Here is a 21,028-nt window from a genome sequence, read left to right as displayed (position 1 = left end):
AGAGGATCAATGGTAAATGCTTAGAATGACCCACTGGAAATGTTTATTATATGAGTATCTTTTTGAAGTCTACCTACCCTTTAAATCTATTTTATTTGAGAATTGCCAGAACTCACTACTCCTGGTTTTGATATGCCCCTACAACATGACAATTAAACCGAACCACAATGATCATAATGTCATCTCTGCACATCCAAGCAAGCTCCTCGGGAACACTCAGCATTTTAGAGAGGTGCTCATGATCAACAGCCCTGAACTCGTTGTTGCCCACAGCATGGCGGATGAGATGGGTTGCTGCGTTCTGATCCTCAAATACTGAGGACATCTTGGCTCTCCTTTCTGTTAAAAGGCCACCAGCAAAATCACAGAACCCAAGAATGGACTAATAGTTACCAAAGGGAAAGGGACTGGGGAGGATGGGTGGGAAGGGAGGAGGAACAAGGGTGGGGAAAAAGAAAGGGGGCATTACGATTAGTATGTATAGGGGGGGTATGGGAAGGGCTGTGCAACACAGAGAAGACAAGTAGTGATTTTACAGCATCTTACTATGCTTATGGACAGTGACTGTGAAGGGGTATGTGGGGGGGACTTGGTGAAGGGGGGAGCCTAGTAATCATAATGTTCTTCATGTAATTGTAAATTAATGATACCAAAATAAAAATGAAAAAAAAAAAAGAATATTCCAGGCATCTGTCCCAGGGTCACCTTGTAGCCACCGACAGCCATTTGCTGTTGTTGATGCATGCCTGTAAGGTATTCACCCACAATCCTAACCACAACCTATCTATGCATTGTCTCCCACAACCAATACTAGAAACTTATCCTGTGGCCTTGATCAGTGACAGGTGACCTCTGGCTCAGTGCCAGATAAGGAGGGGTGTAATAATTAGGAAGGATAAACTTGGTATATTCATTGTAATTCACCTGGTCTGGGCCAGATTCTTTTGAAGATCAGTGCTCCATTTTAACTTTATGTCTCCAAAGGCCCTGAAAGGCATCAGCAGGCCAAGCAGCCGGTCCTGTTTCACCACACTCTTGGCCTCATTCTTCGGGTGTTCCAATTTCAGCTGTTCCAGTTCTCTTTCATTTTGAGCATTGTGGTCATTAGAGAGAGTGACTGCAGACCAAGAGCCATCCTGCTCCTGCACACCTGGTATGGCTCTGCTATCACCAGTACTGGCCATGTGAAGGTCAACACCATCCACATGGGCCACACAAGCAGTGGCCCCAGAAAATGCCACACAAAGCACCAGGTAGTTGAGGAAAGAATTGGGATCACCAACTTGAGCCTCTAAGGATATATCATTATCAAGCCTCTTGAAAGTATTGATTAAAGCCTCCTTACCATCACATCAGTTGACTCCCCAGTATTGAGGTCTACAAGCTCTTGCCAGTAAGTCCGCAGGCTGTTGAAGTACAATTTGGATGCCTCCTTACTGAAGTAATCAGGGTGCTTGTGCCACTGCAGGATGGGCAGCAGGGCCCGGCCGCTCTCCACTGCATTTTCAATCTCTAGCAAAGTCTCATGGGGTAACAAGGAGACAGTAATATAATAAAAGAGTCTTTCACTGACCGCCTGGGAACAAGCATAGCCTGCATGGACATCAAAACCCCCCAAAAGCACCCCTCTGGTCTGCAAGCAGGTGCTGCACTTCTCTGGTCCTCAATGGGTGGATTTACAGGCAGCTAACTGCTGTCAAACCAAAGCACAGAACTGACATTTTTACCATCAAATTCTGGCACTTTGAAACTGTATTCATTAGCTTTAGGATGCTGTTGACTTGAGGAGGGGTGAGGTAAAATTTCTGCAGCATGGAAGCGTATCTCCTTCCTTGTGTGTATGGCCACCAGTTCTTCTTTGGCCTGCAAAAGGTGGCATATGCTCTGTAGAAGGTGGCAAATGCTGGGTGGAGCATGTATCTCAGGCAACTCTGAGGAATGTTAAGGGAGTGGGTGGGCAGCAGAGATGTTTGTGGTGGCAGTAACACGCAGTGCCATGATTCTGCTCAGTTCACAGTTAGGATGAGAGGAAAAAACAGTTGAGTTGGTGCTGGCATGGCATCAGAGAACAGAGGCAGGCTGGAACTTCTGACTGGGATTCCTTTTTGGCCCTCACTTTCCTACATGTAAGGGAACACATAAGAGCAGATGCTCCCTAAGACATCTTCAGGGATTCCGTGCCTTTGTGAGTGTTTGTTGAAGTGAGGCTTTGAAATTAAATGCAGGTTTCACTTATTCAATGCAGGTTTCACTTATTCATTGTTTAATTTTACCAGGCCCAATTAGTCTGGGCCCGAGACACACACACATTCTCCGGGTACCACAGCAGAGGTGCTACTTCTCCCTAACGAGGAGGCGGCCATGACAGTGCCATCTGGCCTCCTCCCACATCTTCACATTGTCTTCTTCAGAAGAGAATTGTTTTTAATTTTAATGAAGTCCAGCATATTAATATTTCTTTCATAGATTGTGCCTTCAGTGTTGTATCTAAAAAGTCATTGCCATACCCAAAAGCAACAAGGTTTTCTCCTATTCTAGGAGCTTCTAGGTTTGCATCTTACATTTAGATCTCTGACTCATTTTCAGCTAAATTTTGTGAAGGATGTTAAGATCTGTGCCTAGAATTATTTATTTTTTGCATGTGGATATCCTGTTGTTCCAGCACCTTTTCTCCTTTTCTTGAAAAGACTGTCTTTATCCACTATATTGCCTTTGTTTCTTTGTCAAAGGTCAGTTGACCACACTGTGTGGGTCTATTTCTGCCCTCTTCCATCCTTTTGTCCTCTATTCCACTAGCTAGAACTTCCAGTATGATATTGAAAATGGTTGGTGAGTGAGGTCATCTTGCTTGTACCTAATCTTAGAGGAAAAGCTTTGAGCTCTCCACCATTAAAGATGACTTTAGCTTGTGGTATTTTATGATATTCTTTATCAAGTTGAGAAAGTTTCCCTCTATTCCTAGTTTACTGAGAGTTTTGAAAGAGTGTTAGATTTTTGTCAGTTGGTTTTTTCTGCATCTATTGATATGATGTGATTTTTCTCTTTTAGCTTCTTGATAGAATGTATTACAATAATTGGTGTTTGAATGTTGAATCAGCCTTGCACACTTGGGATAAATCCTACTTGGTGGTGGTGTATAATTCTTTTTATACGTTGTTGGATTCAATTTGCCCACATTTTGTTGAGGATTTCTACATCTGTGTTTATGAGAAATATTGTTCTGTAGTTTTCTTTCGTTGTAGTCCCTTCATCCGATTTTGATATTTAGATAGTGCTGGTCTCATAGAGTGAGTTAGGAAGTATTCCCTCTGCTTCTATCCTCCAAAGGTGATTATAGAGAATTGGTATAATTTTATCATTAAATATTTGGTGGAATTCACCAGTGAACCCATCTGTGTCTAGTTCTCTCTGTTTTGAAGGTAATTATTGATTCAATTTAATAGATGTAGGCCTATTCAGATTGTGCACTTCTCTTTGTGTAAAATTTGACAGATTACTTCAAGAAACTGTGTCTTTCAAACAATGGTGCCTTTCAAGGAATTTGTGGGAAAGAATTTATTCATAGTATTCATTTATTATTCTTTTAATGTCCACAGCATCTAGGGTGATAGCCCCTTTTTCATTGTGATAGTAATTTTTATCTTTATTCTTTTTTTTAAATTGAGGGTGACCAATTTTATTGATCTTTTCAATGAATTGCTTATTAGATTAATTAATCTTCTCTATTGATTTTCTCTTTTTTGCTTTACTGATTTCTACTCCAGTTCTTATTATTCTTTTCTTCCTGTTCCTTTGGATTTAATTTACTCTTCTTTTTCTAGTTTTCTAAGGCAAAATCTTAAAGGACTGATTTAGATATTTCTTCTTTTTTTTGAAACTCAAGGTATATTTGATATAAAACAAAATATTAGTTTCATGTATACAATGGCTTGTATATATTTTTAGGTGATCTATAATAACATATAAGAATACATTAACATATATTAATATGTTAATATAATTATATATAATTACCATATTAATTATAATCATAGATATAAATGATATAATAAAATATAGCATAAATTATAAAACTATTAATAATATGAATATATTATAATATATAAATAAAATATAATAAAAATAAGACTAGCTAAGCTAACATCTTTCATCATACATAGTTAAAGAATTTTTTTTCTTGTAATGAGAACTTTTAAAATCTAATCACTTGGCAACTTTCAAATATGCAATAATTAGCAATAATCAGCTATATTCACCATGCTGTGCAATACATTACCATTAATTAGTTATTTTATAAGTGGGGGTTTATACATTTTGACTCCTTTCATCCATTTCACCTACCCCCACCCAACCTCTGGCAGCCTCTGATCTATGTTTCTGTGTTTATGAGAATTTTTTAAAATTCCATTATATGAGATCTTATGGCATTTATCTTATCTTACTTATTTCCCTTATCATAATCCCTTCAAGGTCACTGATTATTAGATTATTAATTTTTCAATCTTCCTTCTTTTCTAATATCTGCATTCAATGCTATAAATTTTCTTCTAAGCCCTGTTTTGCTGCATGCTACACATTTAGTTCAAAATATTTTAAAATTCTTTTGAGATTTTTTTTTGACCCAAATATCATTTAGAAATGTATTGTTTAATCTCTGCTTATTTTGGGATTTTTTCAGTTATCTATTATTGATGCCTAGTTTATTTTCATTGTGTTCTGAGAGCAGACATTGTAGGGTTTCTATTCTTTAAATTCATTAAGATATGTTTTATGACTTAGAATGTGATTTATTTTAGTGAATATTCCATGTGAACTTGAAAAGCATGTGTATTCTGCTTTTGTTGGATGAAGTAGTCTATAAATGTCAAGTATATCCAGTTGATTGATGGTGGTGTTGAGTTCAACTATGTGCTCACTGATTTTCTACCTGTGTCCTTTACTGATAGATGGGTGTTGGTGTATCCAAGTCTAATAGTGGATTCATCTATTTCTCTTTGCAAATCTATTCATTTTTGCCTCACACGGTTTGATGCTATGTTGTTAGGCACATACGTGTTAAGAATTTTTATGTCTTGGAGAATTGATCCCTTTATTATTATGTAATATCCCTCTTTATCCCTGATAATGTCCCTTTCTTTGAAGTCTGTTCTAAAATTAATATAGCTGCTTATGCTTTCTTTTGATTAATGTTAGTATGGTATGTTTTTCTACATCCATTTACTTTTAATATCCATGTTTTCTCATATTTAAAGAGGGTGTCTTGTAGATAACTTAGTTGGGTCTTGTTTTTATTGACACACTCTAATCACCTTAGCCTTTTAATTGGTGCATTTAGATAGTTTGCATTCTAAGTGATTACTGGCTTAGTTGGATTTATATCTATCATATTTGTTACTATTTTCTGTTTGTTGACCATATTCCTTGTTCCTATTTTTGTCTTACATTATTTTTCTTCCTTTTGTAGTTTTAATTGAATATTTTATATGGTTCATTTTCTCCCAGTATATTGGTTATACCTCTTGTTTTACTTTTTCTAGTGGACAAAGTGTACAATGTACATTTACCACTAGTTCAAGTCTACTTTCAAATAACACTATACTACTTCAATAAATAACATAACCAAATAATACTAATTGCTCCCTTCTGTCCCTGTGTCATTACTGTCATTCATTTCACTTATACATAAGCATATATATATACACACACCTATACATAAGATGAATACATAAGCAGGCAAAATCAAGTACATTGTTGGATTTATTATTTTGAACAAACTGTTACCTATTCAGTCAACTAAGGAAAAGAAAATAAAACTTTTTACTTTACCTTCACTTATACCTCCCTTGATACTCCTCTTTCTTTTATGTAGTTCTGGATTCTGATTCATATATTTTCTTTCTAAAAAACTTCTTTTAACATTTCTTGCAAGAAAGATCTACTAGAAAGAAATTCCCTAAATTTTTGCTTGTATAAGAAAGTTTTTATGTCTCCTTCACTTTTGAAGAATAATTTTGTAGGGCACAGAATTCAAGGTTAATGGTTTTTTAGCTTCAGTGTTTAAAATATTTCACTCTCCTCTCTTCTTTCTTGCATGATCTTAGGAGAAGTCAGATACACTTCTTATCTTTATTCTGCCATAGATAAGGCCTTTTTTGTTGTTATTGTTCTAGCTCCTTAGTGTTTTCTCTTTATTTTTGATTTTCTGTAGTTTGAAAATGATAGGCCAATCCACTACTAATACCATAATATGCATTCTTCATTTCCATTACAGAGTTTTAATATTTCTTTTTGGTTCTTTCTCAGTATTTCCCTCTCTCTGCTTACACAGCTCATCTATTCTTGTACATTGTCTACTTTATCCATCAGGCCCTTTACATATTATTAAATTATTAAATACTTAACATATTATTACATTAAAATAATGCTATTTAAATTCTTGGTCTGATAATTTCAGTATCCTTGCCATCTCTGGTTCCTGTGATTGTTTTGTTTCTTCAAACTGTGTTTTTCTCTTTTGGCAGGCCTTCTAATGTTTTACTAATAGCTAGACATGATGTACTAGGTAAAAGGAACTATTGTAAATAAGCCTTTTTAATGTGGTGGTGAGTTCTGGGAGAAGGGGAAAGCACTCTATAATCCTAACTGAGCTTAGTTCTCAGTATTTTAGTGAGTCTATGCCCCTGAACAGTGAACTTCACAAATGTTTCTCAGTTTTTTTCTCCCACCTTATATGGGAGATATGTATCACATAGATATGTGACCTGTCATTGGCGCTTCTGTTTGTCATGTCAGGAAGGAATATTGTTGGCTATTTCCCTTCCCCCAGGTCAGTTAGGCTCTGATAGTACCCCAGCATATTATGTACTGGTTAACTACTTTCCCTGAGGGTAGGCTTTGTTAAGAACAGTGCTTGACATATTTCAAAATGATACCTTTTTCCCTCCCCAGCTCAAAGATGTCTAGTTAACATCTGTCACCATACATAGTTACTGAAATATTTTTCTTATGATAAGATCTTTTAAGACCTCATCATTTGGACCTTTCGAATAAGCAAAAAATCTTATTAATCATAGTTACCATGCATACCATTTTTTAACTTGTTTATAGAGCATACAGAAGTTCTTTTTAAAATTATTTCCTTCAATTGTTCACTTATATTTTATAAACTCTTTTGTTGGCATGACATTTTCTAAAACCTGAAAGCACCCGCATAATATTTTTCAATAAATATAAAATTGTTTCATGTACATATATATATAAATTAGCTTGAAATTCCTAAGTCAATTGGCGGACTTAAAAATATACTTGTAATACATATCATAGAAATAAAAAGCAAGTTCCCTAAAGTGCCAGAAGAGTTACAAGTCAATAAGATAAACAGCTCCAAAGAAAATGAGTGGAATTGCTAACACCCTAGAAAAAGTCTGAGGACAGAGGTTAAGTAGTTCAACAATCTGGGCGGGCACTGTAGCAGAGACATAAGTTCAGTCAGTTTAGGGCAATAATTTTTGTGATACCAGAATTGGAACAACCCAAGTAGCTCTCAGCACTAGACTAGTTCAATGGTTTCTTATATCAATTCAAGTGAATGTCATTAAGTCAATATAAAGAATAACATAGATTTTTAAATTGTGTTTGTAAGCATGTCAAATCTACATTTGGTGAAAATATAAGGAAAAATGAATATTAAGTAATTGCTCCTGTTAAAAAACAAAAAGAGATAAGTATATACATTTATCTTTTGTAATGCACAGACAACATCTTAATGTAAAGGCAAGAAAAGTTTAGTGTTTACATAGGAAAAATATGAAGCCATTAACATTCCTTGTATATATTTTTGTTCAATTTGAATTTTTTAGCCATTTACATTAGCTATTTTATTATGACATTGAGAATGAAATTATACCCATACTGTATTTGAAATTACCTAATAAAGAACATGACAGGATGGAATCAATGCAAATATTTATGGCAAAATATAAACCTGTTAAAGATTGATGAGTTAAAAATTTGCCATAGGTCCTAAGCATCCACATTTATCTGCTGTATTTATACACATAGAGTCCTGTGTCTTTTCTCTACTGATGCATAATATGATGAATATCCTAGAAAGTTATTGACTGAAACTAGCAAAGCATCCCTAATTATGAGAATATATTTATTGTTCTATATCATGCACTTATTTGTGAGGGTAGAATGGAGGTCAAGATCCTGGTGTTATTTACTCTAAATCAATAGAGACTAGCACTCTGTCTGTACCCAGGTAGTGCTCACTGGTTGTTATGTGCTACAAAATTGATGCAGCATAAATTCAAATCATTCATAAAACTAAAGATTTTTAAAGTGAGTTTCTTTACACATTAGTTCTGTGAAACAATATATCTATTGGAAAATTCATGTTTTGGACAGAATTGTGTTCCTCTAACATTCAGATGTTGAAGTCTGTATTTGGAGACAGGTCTTGAAAGAAGTAGTTAAAGTTAAATGAGGTTGTAAGTGTGGGCCCTAATACAATAATGACTGGTATCCTTATAAGAAGACAAAGACACTAGGTATGCACATACACAGTAAAGACTATGGGAAGACAGAGCAAGAAAGTAGCCATCTACAAGCCAGGGAGACAGGACTCAAGAGAAACCAGCCCTGACAGCACCTTGGTCTTGGACTTCTAGCTTCCAGAACTGTGAGAAATAAATTTCTGTTGTTTATGCCATCTGATCTGTGGCATTTAATTATGGCAGCCCTAGAAACTAACATAAACAGAGTTAACTAGTCAAAGTTCTAATGCTCAATATGATCTTTTATTAGTTCATGTTTCTTAATGATCTCAAAAGTTGTTTGAGTGGAAACCAACCTGTGGATGGAATCAGTTGAGAGCTATATATGCAAAAATTGCAAAGAAAATTTATTAGCAAAGGTGAGGAAGTAAGAATACACTATCTGTCAACACCTCCAGCTATAAACATTTTTAGAGTTTTCTATTTAATTTTTCAGGTTTCTATATAATACTCCCCCACAAAGTATAAAGCATCTTAAGAAACTTTTTAGTATAACCAGCTATGATGAAACAGTTCTCATAGGATTTACTGAAGTTTCATCCCAAGTTTATGAGAGAGATAAGAATGGCAGGTACTCTGGTCTAACAGGAAAATGGTATACATTTTAAATATAATAATCCATGATTATTAAATTTGCAGAGCAAAATTCAGACAAAATAAAATTACAGGCCAAACTGAATCCTATTGTTAATATAGCTCAAGTTTCAGTTCATTACTGGAATCAGACAAGGTATTATTTTACTCTTAAAACAAGCAGTACCCTCTTGTTGTCAATAAGAAGTCAAACCTCCTCCACTATGAAATATGAAAATTCAGTACTAAACTTACTTGTGATATCCTACATCTGACAAAATATACATCCTCCATTGGATTGACATTTATTAGTGTGTTTTATATTTTGTTTTGATAGAAACTTAATAACATCAAGCTATCTCACAAAATGTTTGGATTACAGCAAAGAAAGTAATATGGCAAGATAATTTTTTCTCCCCTCCCCAATTAGTTATTAGTAACATTTCATTGTTATCACTTGTACAGTTTTATGGGGAAGTGAAAATTTTAAAAATATTTTCCTAGACTTCTCTTAAACCTCCTAAGTTTCTTTTGATATTCACTTCAGAATCAAAAGCAGAGTCTCTTACCTAATACTTCACTGTAAAATTCATTCCAAATCTGTGTATCATGAGGATGGATCCAGAAGTCAAAGAAAAAGGAAAGCAATAAATTTTTTACCCTTTCCAGAAAGGCCATTCTGTCCGTTAGTGCTGCCATAGAAACAGGCACATAGGAAGATGGAGCTGGAAGTTTCCCACAGTACTTCTCTATAGTGCCACCCACGGAGAGCCTTAACGTGTACACAAAAGGGACTTCCAGCACCTCGGCCACCAGTTCTCCACAGGGCAGTGCAGGATCTATAACCATGACACTGTAGTTGGCTTCCTGTAGCTTCTTCACCACTGACTGGTTGTAGACTACATTCTCACACAGAGGTTTTACATTTTCAGTTGCCTGTAGAAGGACTTCTTGCAGTTTCACTGCTGACTGCCAGTGCGGCAGTGATGGCAGGACATTCACAGCTAGATCTATAAAGCTATTGAATGTGTTTGCAGCCACCTGTCTGCTGTATGGTGCGGGGATCACCTCGAAGTTCAGTGTGGAAGGCTTGCTGTAGTCAATGATGAAACTGTGTTCAGGAACCAACACAGTCACCTCATGGCCCTTTTCCACCAGTTCCTCCAGAATCATCTTTAGATTGAGCCAATGGCTCATGTCACAGGGCCACACCAAGACCTTCCCACAGAACCCGCAGCCAGCATAGCAGAGCTGAAGCAGCAGAATGGCTGAAACCCATCTGTCAGGCCCCATGACAGAAGTTCCTTCACACACGGCTCTGCAGAGGTCAGATGTACAGTGGGCACCGAAGTGAAGTGGCAGTTCAGATTGATCAAGTTAAAAATTAATTTCTTGAATTAGGAAATGACACTAGCACAGAACTTTGTCAGTGTTGTTGACTGGGCATAGTTCTACATATTGGTTCAAGAGGAGATATGAAATATTTATGTGTTTTGGAAGAAATGGTTACAGCATTCTAGGAGTTTGTTTTAAATGTGTTAAAATAGGAAAATTGAAACTTTCAAATTGACAGTGGTTTAAATATGATAGAGGAACCCATTTAATAAGTCTAACAAGTAATATGGTATATCTTAGGAAACATGATGATTGATGACTTGGGAAAACATAAAAATGGAGGTTTTGTCATAAGGCTGGTTACTATGTAGAAATGACACATACAGCACGTAATAACAGGAAAGATATACTAAATGTTATACAAAAATACAGTGTTTCAGGGCCCCAGAGGATGTATGAAAAAAAATCAGATAAAGCTTCAGGCTGAAAGGAGCATTCCAGCTGAGCCCAGAGCAAAGGGGGCAGAAAGAGGGTTCTAAAGTTGAGAAAAAGCAGAAAAGGAAAAACGTTAAGGCAGAACACTTTGAAGAGCCTTGAATCCTATACTTGAGGCTCAGTTTCAATTTCCACCAAAAGACGTGTACTAAGATTTTCAAATAAGGTTCAGGAAATGATCACGAGTGTCCTTTAATAAAACTATTCTGACATCTAGTAGGATCTGAGATGTAGAGAAAAAAGGATGTGTAAGGGGCCCTCGTGATAAGTGAGAGGTGACCAATATTTAAATCAAAGGAAGTGCTCAGTTTATAGTTTGAGAAACCAGAGTATGATAATAACTCTAGCAAAATCAGGAAGCACGGGAGGAGGAGTAGCTATGGGAAGATTTTTTTGACCTGCAATGTCTTGAGTTAATGATTAGACATGTCTGCGGAGATACTGCTTTTATCTGGGAACACTCAAATCTCATGGGAGGGGTACAATTTAGAAATACAGATTTTGTGACCAATCATCAGTCTATATATCAATCTAATTCCTATTCCAATTCCTCTGCAAATCCTTTAATATTTCATACCTTCAGCACGTAATATTTAGCACTTATTACATGCCAGACTCTCTACTGTGCACAGGACATGAAGAAGCAAGTAAGATTAGTTCTAATTCAAAATGACTTTACTGATTACTGCAGAAATTAAGTCAGTTAAACCAATATTTATTCTACAAGTACAAAGGAAATGGATTTTAGATGGTACAGATGAATTGAGTAGGGGCAATGTCCCTGAAGGTGGTTACTTGGTGGAGGAAGGGAGTGAAGGTAAGTCTGTAAAAGTGTTAAGTAGCAGGTTAAAAAGTATCATGTAGGTAAAAGAATATTTGAAAGTAAAAGAATATTAATGTATCTGTCTTCTAAGAGGTGTGAAATAGTTCTATCAAGGGTTATATTCAGTTCAATAATTTAAAAAAGACATAGTGAAATTTCAAATCCATTAAGAACTTTTTAGTTTTGTTGAAGAGAAGATCTAGAGCAAATTTGTTGAACAGATGCAGATACAGTTAAGAGTCAATTCTCCAGTCAACCCTCCATAATTAGGCTTTGTTTACTAGGAAACAAAGAAATCGTGACTGACAACCAGCAATAGCAACACAGGCCAGAAATACTAACAGAATGATTTGAAATATTATAATCACTTGAAATGAAATATAAAATTATTTTTTGCAATATGTTTAGGGTATGAAAGTAAAGCCTGAAAACATGAGCAGGGAACAAGAGATAAAAAGAATAATTGTGAAAAATACTGAAGAACTAAAGAGAATTTCTAGAAATTAAAAACTAAATGAATGAAATTTAAAATTCAATGGATAGCTTAAATAGTAGATTAGACACAGCTGTAGAAATGGTAACCCAAAAGAGAAGTCTGAAGATGTTATTCAGAATTATGTTCTGAATAAAAAAACATGGAATAGGAAATAATGACAGAATGGTTAAGGGACATGGAGAATAGACTCAGTTGTCAAAATCTAATTGGTTGTGCCTACTTTGTGACTCCTCAAATCTGTTTTTGCACTCTTTAAAGCTTGCCACTTTCATCAATCAGACTGCACAACTAAGCCCTACATTTAAATTCTTTTAACCAAATCTTCCAGTTACTTTTAGTTTTTTAAATAATCGTCATAGATATTAACAAGTTGCAAATGAATATAGAGATTTCTGATATCCTGTAGGAATTATTGCTATGATCTTTGCCCAGTACTGATTTTCGATTTTCATTATTCCTTCTATAGTTGATAATGGAATTTTATATGTAAAGGATTGCAAAAGTACATGCAAACACATGATCAGTATGATTTGCATAGTCTCATAGTATCTCCCTACAGATTCATCTTTATTGGAGTAAAACAGGGAAAATCCTGGCAGATGTGATCTCAACTAAGTGATCAAAATCATTGTCACTAGTAATAACCTATTTATATATTATATACCTACCTCCTGATGTGCCACATCACTATTTCTGCAGTACTCATACCATCAATGAATAACCTCATCTTAATCATGAGAAAGTATCTGAAAAACTCAAATTAAAGACCTTCTAAAAATAACTGGCAAATACTCTTTACAAATGAAAAACAAAGAAAGACTCAGAGAACCGTCACAAATTGGAGGGTAATAAGGACTCTGAGCAAGTAAAAGAAAGGGGGGATATTGGATCATATATGGGAAAGAAAAATCGGATATTGGTGGGATAATTGATGATGTTTTTTCTAGTTTTGATACTTTTATTATGGTTATGTAAGATATTAATATTAGAAAGCCTGGTTGATTACAAATTCCATTATTCCTTATATATTTATTAATTAGAATTTAAGGGATTGCCTATTTATTCAATTGCATATTTGCTTATATCAGTATAACTCATATTTAATCTTATAGATTCTAGTCAGTCATCATCATTATTTATTCCTTTGCTCAAATTGTCCCAGATTTGGACACCTTTTCACATACATATTGGTTCCTATGTTCTTTCACTATGGCACCATCATTGTTTAAGCATTTTTTACTATCTGGCACCACAAAATGTTTCAGGCTCAACTAGTACTTTCACTGCCCCAACCTTAAAATCAACCATTTCTCCAAGGAATACTGGCTCTTCTTATTAGAGAATGGAATTTAAAAATCAAGATAATATGCTAGGTGTGTTCATTGCTACTGGGGTATCAGTCTGATTTAGTGAACAAAGCTAGTAATTATATTTGTGCATACTAATACTCACATAAATGCATATCTATAATTACTTCTATATCTAGACTTCTCTGATCATTTTCAAGTTCTTTCCAGTGAGAAATCTGTCTCCCAGTACCACTACATGTTTACTTACTTGATCAATCTTGGCAAACACATGAAATATTTTAAGAATTGCTGGCCCATACCTATAAAAAACATTTGCAAAGCAGAGTACAATATTTGCTTTTTAAATTTGTCTCTTGTCTTATGTACTTTATTTTTTTTACCATATGTAAATGATGCCCTAATAAAAATAATGGGATAGTACTATATATGAACAGCACAGTCACAATAAAAAAACAAAACAAAACAAAAAGAAAAAAAAATACTAAGTTTTTGTGAGAATGGAGAACAATTGGAATCCTAGTAAATGGTCAATGGGATTATTAATTGGCACAAGTACTTGAGAAACTAGATTTTAGCAGTATGTTCTAAAGCTAAATATATGCATACCCTATGACCTAGCAATTTTACTCTTATGTTCCCCCAAAATATGGCATACATATATTCACTAAAACACATGTATAGGAAAGACATGTACATAGTAAGTGTATTTATCATAAATAACCAAAACCAAGATAGTCCATATATCCATCAAAAGCAAGATGGATAAATGAAATGTATTAATTCAATAGAATCTATATAGCTATGAGAATGAGCAAACTATATCTACAAGTAACAACTTGAATGAACACAAAAAAACATGATTTAACAAAAACAAGCAAAATACAAAAGAGTACATAATGTAGTTCATTTATATAAAGCTGAAAATCAGGAAAAATTAATCTGTGGTATTAGAAGTCATGAAAGTGGTTACCCTTAGGTGGGAGTAGTAGGGACTTGTAGGGGGATGGAAAAAAAGTGATGGTATGATAGTGTTTTATTTGTTCACATGGGAGCTGTTTCCATGGGCGGGTTTCCCTAGTGAAATTTGGTAAGCTGTAAAATTTATGATTTATGTTTTACATCAAAAAAGAAGTTACACAGAATTTTAAAACCCTCACAGCCTTGATTACCAGAAAAGCTGCCTGTGAGAAGGAATTAGAAGTCTTATGTGAGAGAAGATCAATAGACCTCCAAGTTTTCAGGGAAAGGATGGGAGGTTGGCAATGGGGATTAGAATGGGGACCAAACAAATAAGTATAATACTGGGCCCATAAAGGGAGCCAGAGATCAAATATTAAAAAATGTTGAGATTCATCTTCCAGAAGCAAGTAGGGTAGAGCACAAATGATAGCAGGTTTGTAGGTTTGTTTTTTTGTTTTGTTTTGTTTTATGAGCTGTTAAAAGGAAGCACTAGTTCTAGGGAGTCCATCTAAAATTTAGCAGGAGGGAAAGAGGGACCAGAATGCAGCCAGTGTGGCACTCACTACACTGCTCAAGACTATGCTGGCCACATGGTGCCGAGATCAGTGCTGGGCTTTCTGTTCTCTTGGTCTGTGGTGCACTTGGAAAGATGGAGACACGCCAGAAAACTGAAAGACAGGTAAAACGGGATGACCCATTTTGACTTAACTGTTTAGCTGTTTTCACGTAACATTTAAGCCCTCAGCCTTCCTATAGCTGAAGCAAAGGATAGTCTCAAGTCCTACCCACATTCGAACTATGTATGTGCTATATAGCAGGTCCCTCAGAGGTTAGGGGAGAGATTAGGCTCAGTACAGTATGAAGATGCCTTGCAGAACACTTGGCCTGGGCAGGATTCATTATTATAGTCACTCCTTGATATGAATATAAGTGATTGTCATATTCCTAGATATGTCCCATTAGATGTTAGAAGCATTAAAAACGTATTTGTAGATTTTTCTTTTTTTTGCTTCATCCATAAGATTTAAGATCTCCTTACTAATGAAAAAAACAGGAATTTTAACCACTGCAGTTAGCTATTACTTTGTTATTTCTATTTCCTCCAATATAGATATTTGGGGCTTTTCTTTACCACAATTAAACATACTATTTTTCTAGTCTATTTTCCCCACAGACTTGAAGAATAGACATTAAAATGGACACTCCATGTGTTATTATTTGATATGTCATTAAATTTGTATTTTGCGGTGTTTGACAATAATATGAAATATAAGCTATCTGTCCTATTTCAGTATCACTTTACAATGACCAGATGTCCTTAATACTTTAAGAATATAATTATAAACAAGAGACAAATTCTATTATACCAGTTCTTCTTGACAATATACTTCAATTTGAAATAAAATATTCAAGGTATTGTTTGAATATGTTCAGTAATATGAGGAGCACAAAAGATTTAAATAAAGCTATTTAATTTCTCAAAATACAGGATTTCTGAAACTAGATCATTATCCTGTGAAAATGAGGAGCCAGAAATGTTTTGTTTTACAAAGCTTTTTCATACATTACTGAAACTGGATTACTATCCTGTGAAAATGAGAAGCTGGGAATGTTCTGTTTTACAAAGCTTTTTCACACATTATATAATTTGTCATAGCTTCCCAGGAGGAGGAAGATTTAGTACATCCCAGAAACCATTTATTTTTTGCAGATATTTATTGACTACTTTCTATGTACAGAGCCCCCACTATAGTATAATTAGGGCTTTGTCACTGCAGAGTTCTTGCATAGTTCTTGCATAGTAAATAATATTCAACATAAGCATAATTCTTTATAATTTTCATAGCATATCTACATATGGTTTAATATGATCATCCTCTAAAGTACAGTGAAATAATTACCCCATTTTATTTATTTTATTTTTATTGAAGAACAGTTGAGACACAATACTATATTTGTTTCAAAAACCCAACACAATGGTTCAACAGTTACACAAATTATTAAATCCTCACCAAAACTAGTTCATCTGTCAACATAGAAAGATGTTATAGTACCATTTACTATATTCTCCATGCTGCATTCCCATCCCCATGACTAACATATTATGACTAATATTTATGTGACCCTTTATCCCCTTCTCTCTCCCCACCCACCCACCCAGGAGACAAAATCAATACACAGAAATCTGTTGCATTCCTATATATGAACAACAAACTAGCAGAAAGAGACATCAGGAATATAATCCCATTTACAATTTCATCAAAAAGAATATAATACCTAGGAATAAACCTAACTAAGGATGTGAAAGACCTGTACTCTAAAAACTGTAAGGCACTGATGAGAGAAATATAGAAGACAAAAGTAAATAGAAATCGATCTCATGCTCATGGATAGGAAGAATTAATGTTGTCAAAATGGCCATCTTGCCCAAAGCTATTTACAGATTCAATGCAATCCTTAACAAAATACCAATGACATTTTTCAAAGAACTAGAGCAAAGAATCCTAAAATTCATATGGAACCACAAAAGACCCTGAATAGCCAAGCCATCTTGAGAAAGAAGAATAAAGCTGGGGGTATTATACTCCCTGACTTCAAGCTATACTACAAAGTTATAGTGATTAAAGCACTATGGTGCTGGCAAAAGAATAGACCCATAGATCTATCAATGGAACATAATAGAGAGCCAGATACAAACCCATGAATATATGGTCAATTAATATATGATAACAGAGCCATGCAGATACAATAAGGAAAAGACAGTCTCTTAAATGCATGGTGCTGGGAAAACTGGACAGATACATGCAAGAGAATGAAACTCGATTACTGATGCTGTACACAAAAGTAAACTCAAAATAGATTAAAGGCTGAAATATAAAACGTGAAGTAATATAACTCTTAGAAGGAAACATAGGCAAAAATCTCTTAAACATAAGCATGAGCAATTTTTCCTGGACATATCTCCCTGGCCAAGGGAAACAAAAAAAATGAACAAGTAGGACTATCTCAATCTAAAAACTTCTGCACAGCAAAGGACACCATCAACAAAACAAAAAGGCATCCTACAATGTGGGAGAATATATTCACAAATGATTTATCTCGTAAAGGGTTAACATCCAAAATATATGAAGAACTCGTATGCCTCAAAACCAGTAAAACCAAATGACCTGATTTAAAAAATGGGTGGAGGAACTGAACAAACATTTTTGTGAAGAAGTACAGATGGCCAACAGGCACATGAAAAGATGTTTCACATCACTAATCATCAGGGAAATGCAGATCAAAACCACAATGAGATATCACCTCACAACAGTTAGAATGGCCACTATCGAAAAGACAAGAAATAACAAGTGCTGGTGAGGATTTGGGGAAAAGGGAACACCCCTGTACTGTTGGTGGGAATATAAATTGGTGCAGCCACTATGAAAGCAGTATTGAGGTTCCTCAAAAAACTTAAAATAGAAATACCATATGACATAATAAGTGCATTTCTAGGAATTTACCCAAAGAAAACAAATCTCTGATTTGGAAAGCTATATGCACCCCTATGTTTATTGCACTGTTTGCAACAGTAGACTCATAGACACTGAGAAATAGGGTAACTTGTGGTTACCCTATTTTAAAGAGGAGTAAACACTGTGACTCTGAAATTAAGTTACTTGCCTGAGATCACAGTTAGCAAGTGGAACTTGGATCCAGAACCTCATGTGCTTTTCCTTCACTATCTTACTTTATATAATTTCCTTATTCAAGGAATGTACTTTGTTATCCAATTCAATACCTACAGTAGTCAGTATGTGATACATATATGAGCAGTGATAATTATTATAGAACACATTTCAAATGTCTTGACAAATTATCATGTTAAAAACACCTAAATTTAAAGCAAAATATGTTTTTGGAGCCTATGAAATTTGGAATCCAGAAACAGAATATAGTTAAGTTGCATTATTACAAATGAAAAACACAGAATTTTACTTTTCAAATTTTAATCACCATATCTTCAAAAGTATACATGGATTTTGTTTATCTTTCATATGTTTTGTATGTGTGATATGTTCACTATCTTTCATCTAGACCAATTAACTGAAGAACTTAAAAGTTTAAGTGATGGAAAATTGGATGAAGAATATTCCGAAATTCAGGAAAGAAAAAAACATATAAATTCTACTTGTGAGAAACTAAGTTCAGATTATAGAAAGGATATTTCTGCAACTATGGCTTGCCACAGATCTTAGCACTTGTTCTTATTTATGCCTGAACTGCTTTTCCTCTGAGGATCCCATGGCTCTCACCCTAATTGCCTTCAGGTCTTTATTCAAATACCACCCTTTCATATGAGACCTTCCTAGCCACTCTATTAAAAGTATAACTGTACTCCCAGAATTATCTATCTTACTTTATTACATAGCATATACACAGTCTAACATCCTCTATATTTTATGTATTTAATTTCTTACTTGTATCTTTTTATAGAATGTAAAATTCATGGGGGTGAAGTATAGATTTTGTTCTGTTTTGCTAACTTCTTTTATTCCTAGTACTGTGAAAAGTGGCAGATAAAAGAAAGTGGATTGGTGTTCAATAAATACTTTTCTACACAAAAAAAGCAACATTGGTGGAGGGATAATGAGAGGAATTGTGAGTCCCAGGGGAGGGTATAAAACTGAGGTTGCCAATGCCCAACCCTAGATGTTAAAAATGTTTCTGTAGACAAAGAAAAGATCATTTGCATAGAAACAATTACATACATATTAATACCACCATTCCATTTTTTAGGAATTTATCCAAAAGGAATGATCAAGGAATTTCATGAAGACATAAATATGTTTATTTCAGCTTGGCATATGCTGTGGGGTGGAAACCTTTTGCTGTATTACCAATATGAATAAATAAGGTATCTGGAGTCAATAACAATATTTTAGATACTTACCTAGAGTTTTGCTGTAGTATGAATTCCATTCTCCCCAGTAGGACTGAAATATATAGTCTTGCAGAGAATAAGATATGGCATTTTTGACCCTTTCACCAAAGGTCATCTGATCAGTGAGCTCTGACAGGGCTGCAGGTACATAGGATGCAGGTGCTGGGATTTTTCCACAGTGTCTTTCCAATGTCGAGGCTGGAGAGAACCTCAAGGTGTACAGAAATGGAATTCCTAATTTCAGAGCAACAAGTTCCCCACACATTGTTACTGGGTCTGCTACCAAAAGATCAAAACCACCTTTCTGAAGTCTTGCTAGTAACTTGGGGTTGTTTAATACTCCATCACAGATTTGTACATTAATTTGGAAAAAAGTATCTAGAAGATTTCCTAGTTCTTTGTAGAAAGTCCAGAGTGTGAGAGGAGTTGGTCTATGCTCTATCCACAGCATTATCAAATGTTCAATTAAGGCATCTATATTGCTCTTCTTGAAGGCAACAGGTATCACCTCAAAATTCACAGGAAAATCAGGTTTGGAGTTGATGAATAGAGTTACTGATGAAGCCAGTACAGTCACATTGTGATTTCTTTCAATTAACTCTTCTAGAATCATCTTAATATTTAACCAATGGCTACCATCCGTTGGCCAAATGAGCACATTACCACTTAGAACAATTTCAGTCAGAGTCAAATTAAAAACCAGCAGCTGGACAAACTTCTTAGGCGTGGTGATATCCATTATGGAAGCCATCCTACTGTAGATCTTTTAAGATGAAAACAAATTTTCAAAATATATTTAGATAGAGTTTTTCCCCAACAAAATGATGTTTACTGTGGTGGCTACTCTCATTCATAGGTCAACTGATCTATATACTAAAAGGAATACAATATAGTTCAAATTCTTATTCATTGATATAATTATTCCAACAACAGAAATTAAATCTGGTCTTATTTCAAGAAAAAGAAGCAGTGAGTTATGAACCTGGTATCTGTGTACTCTGTGGTAATAACTATAAAATGCATCTTCAATTTAATATGTCTTTCCCAAAATTGGTTAAATAAAAAATACTAGCATATATGGCTAAAGCCACTTTCTCAAAACTTATAGTATCTCCAAGTTGGATATTCTTATTATAAGGCATTACATGCACTGTCTAATTTAGTCCTTTCCACAATCTTATATGGCAGAAACTATTTACTCCATTTCATAGATAGAGAAATTAATGTTGAGCTGCATATCCAAAAATATATGACAAAGTAGTGCAATTGGAACAACAAACATGACATTATTTGACTCATTGTTAGGTTTCTATAGTATTATGCCTCATCTTTGTCAGTTTAAGAACTTTGGCAACACACAATTATCAGAATTATTATCCATGACTCACATTTAGGAAGAAAAATTAAAAACAACTTTCATTTAAATGAATCAAGCATTTCAAAATGTTTTAGAATAATTGGGTTATACAGTAAATTACTACACATTTTATAGAGGATAATTTTCTTCTCTGATTACACAATTGATCATTGTCTTCCTGTTATAGGAAATTTTCT

General features: G+C 34.7%; 1 protein-coding gene and 1 pseudogene across 5 annotated transcripts in view; both read right to left on the bottom strand.

Annotated features, from left to right (window-relative positions):
• The window catches only part of LOC108388352 (UDP-glucuronosyltransferase 2A1), a 47,424-nt gene that overhangs the window by 13,523 nt on the left and 12,873 nt on the right, over positions 1 to 21,028 (bottom strand). For 2 of the 5 annotated variants that reach the window (XM_073237506.1, XM_037026658.2), the window contains exon 2: positions 19,484 to 20,115. The exons of 2 other annotated variants lie outside the window; for them this stretch is intronic. In XM_073237506.1, the coding sequence (XP_073093607.1) occupies positions 19,484 to 20,115 (632 nt within the window). Of the gene's footprint in view, positions 1 to 9,700; positions 10,478 to 19,483; positions 20,116 to 21,028 lie in introns of those variants that run through there. One more of the 5 variants, XM_037026659.2, reaches the window with a different exon arrangement.
• On the bottom strand, positions 116 to 3,856 carry LOC108388353 (pyruvate dehydrogenase [acetyl-transferring]-phosphatase 1, mitochondrial-like; annotated as a pseudogene).

This window comes from Manis javanica, chromosome 5 (genome assembly GCF_040802235.1).
Source record: "Manis javanica isolate MJ-LG chromosome 5, MJ_LKY, whole genome shotgun sequence".
NCBI lineage: Eukaryota > Metazoa > Chordata > Mammalia > Pholidota > Manidae > Manis > Manis javanica.
This window is presented reverse-complemented; position numbering and strand designations above follow the sequence as displayed.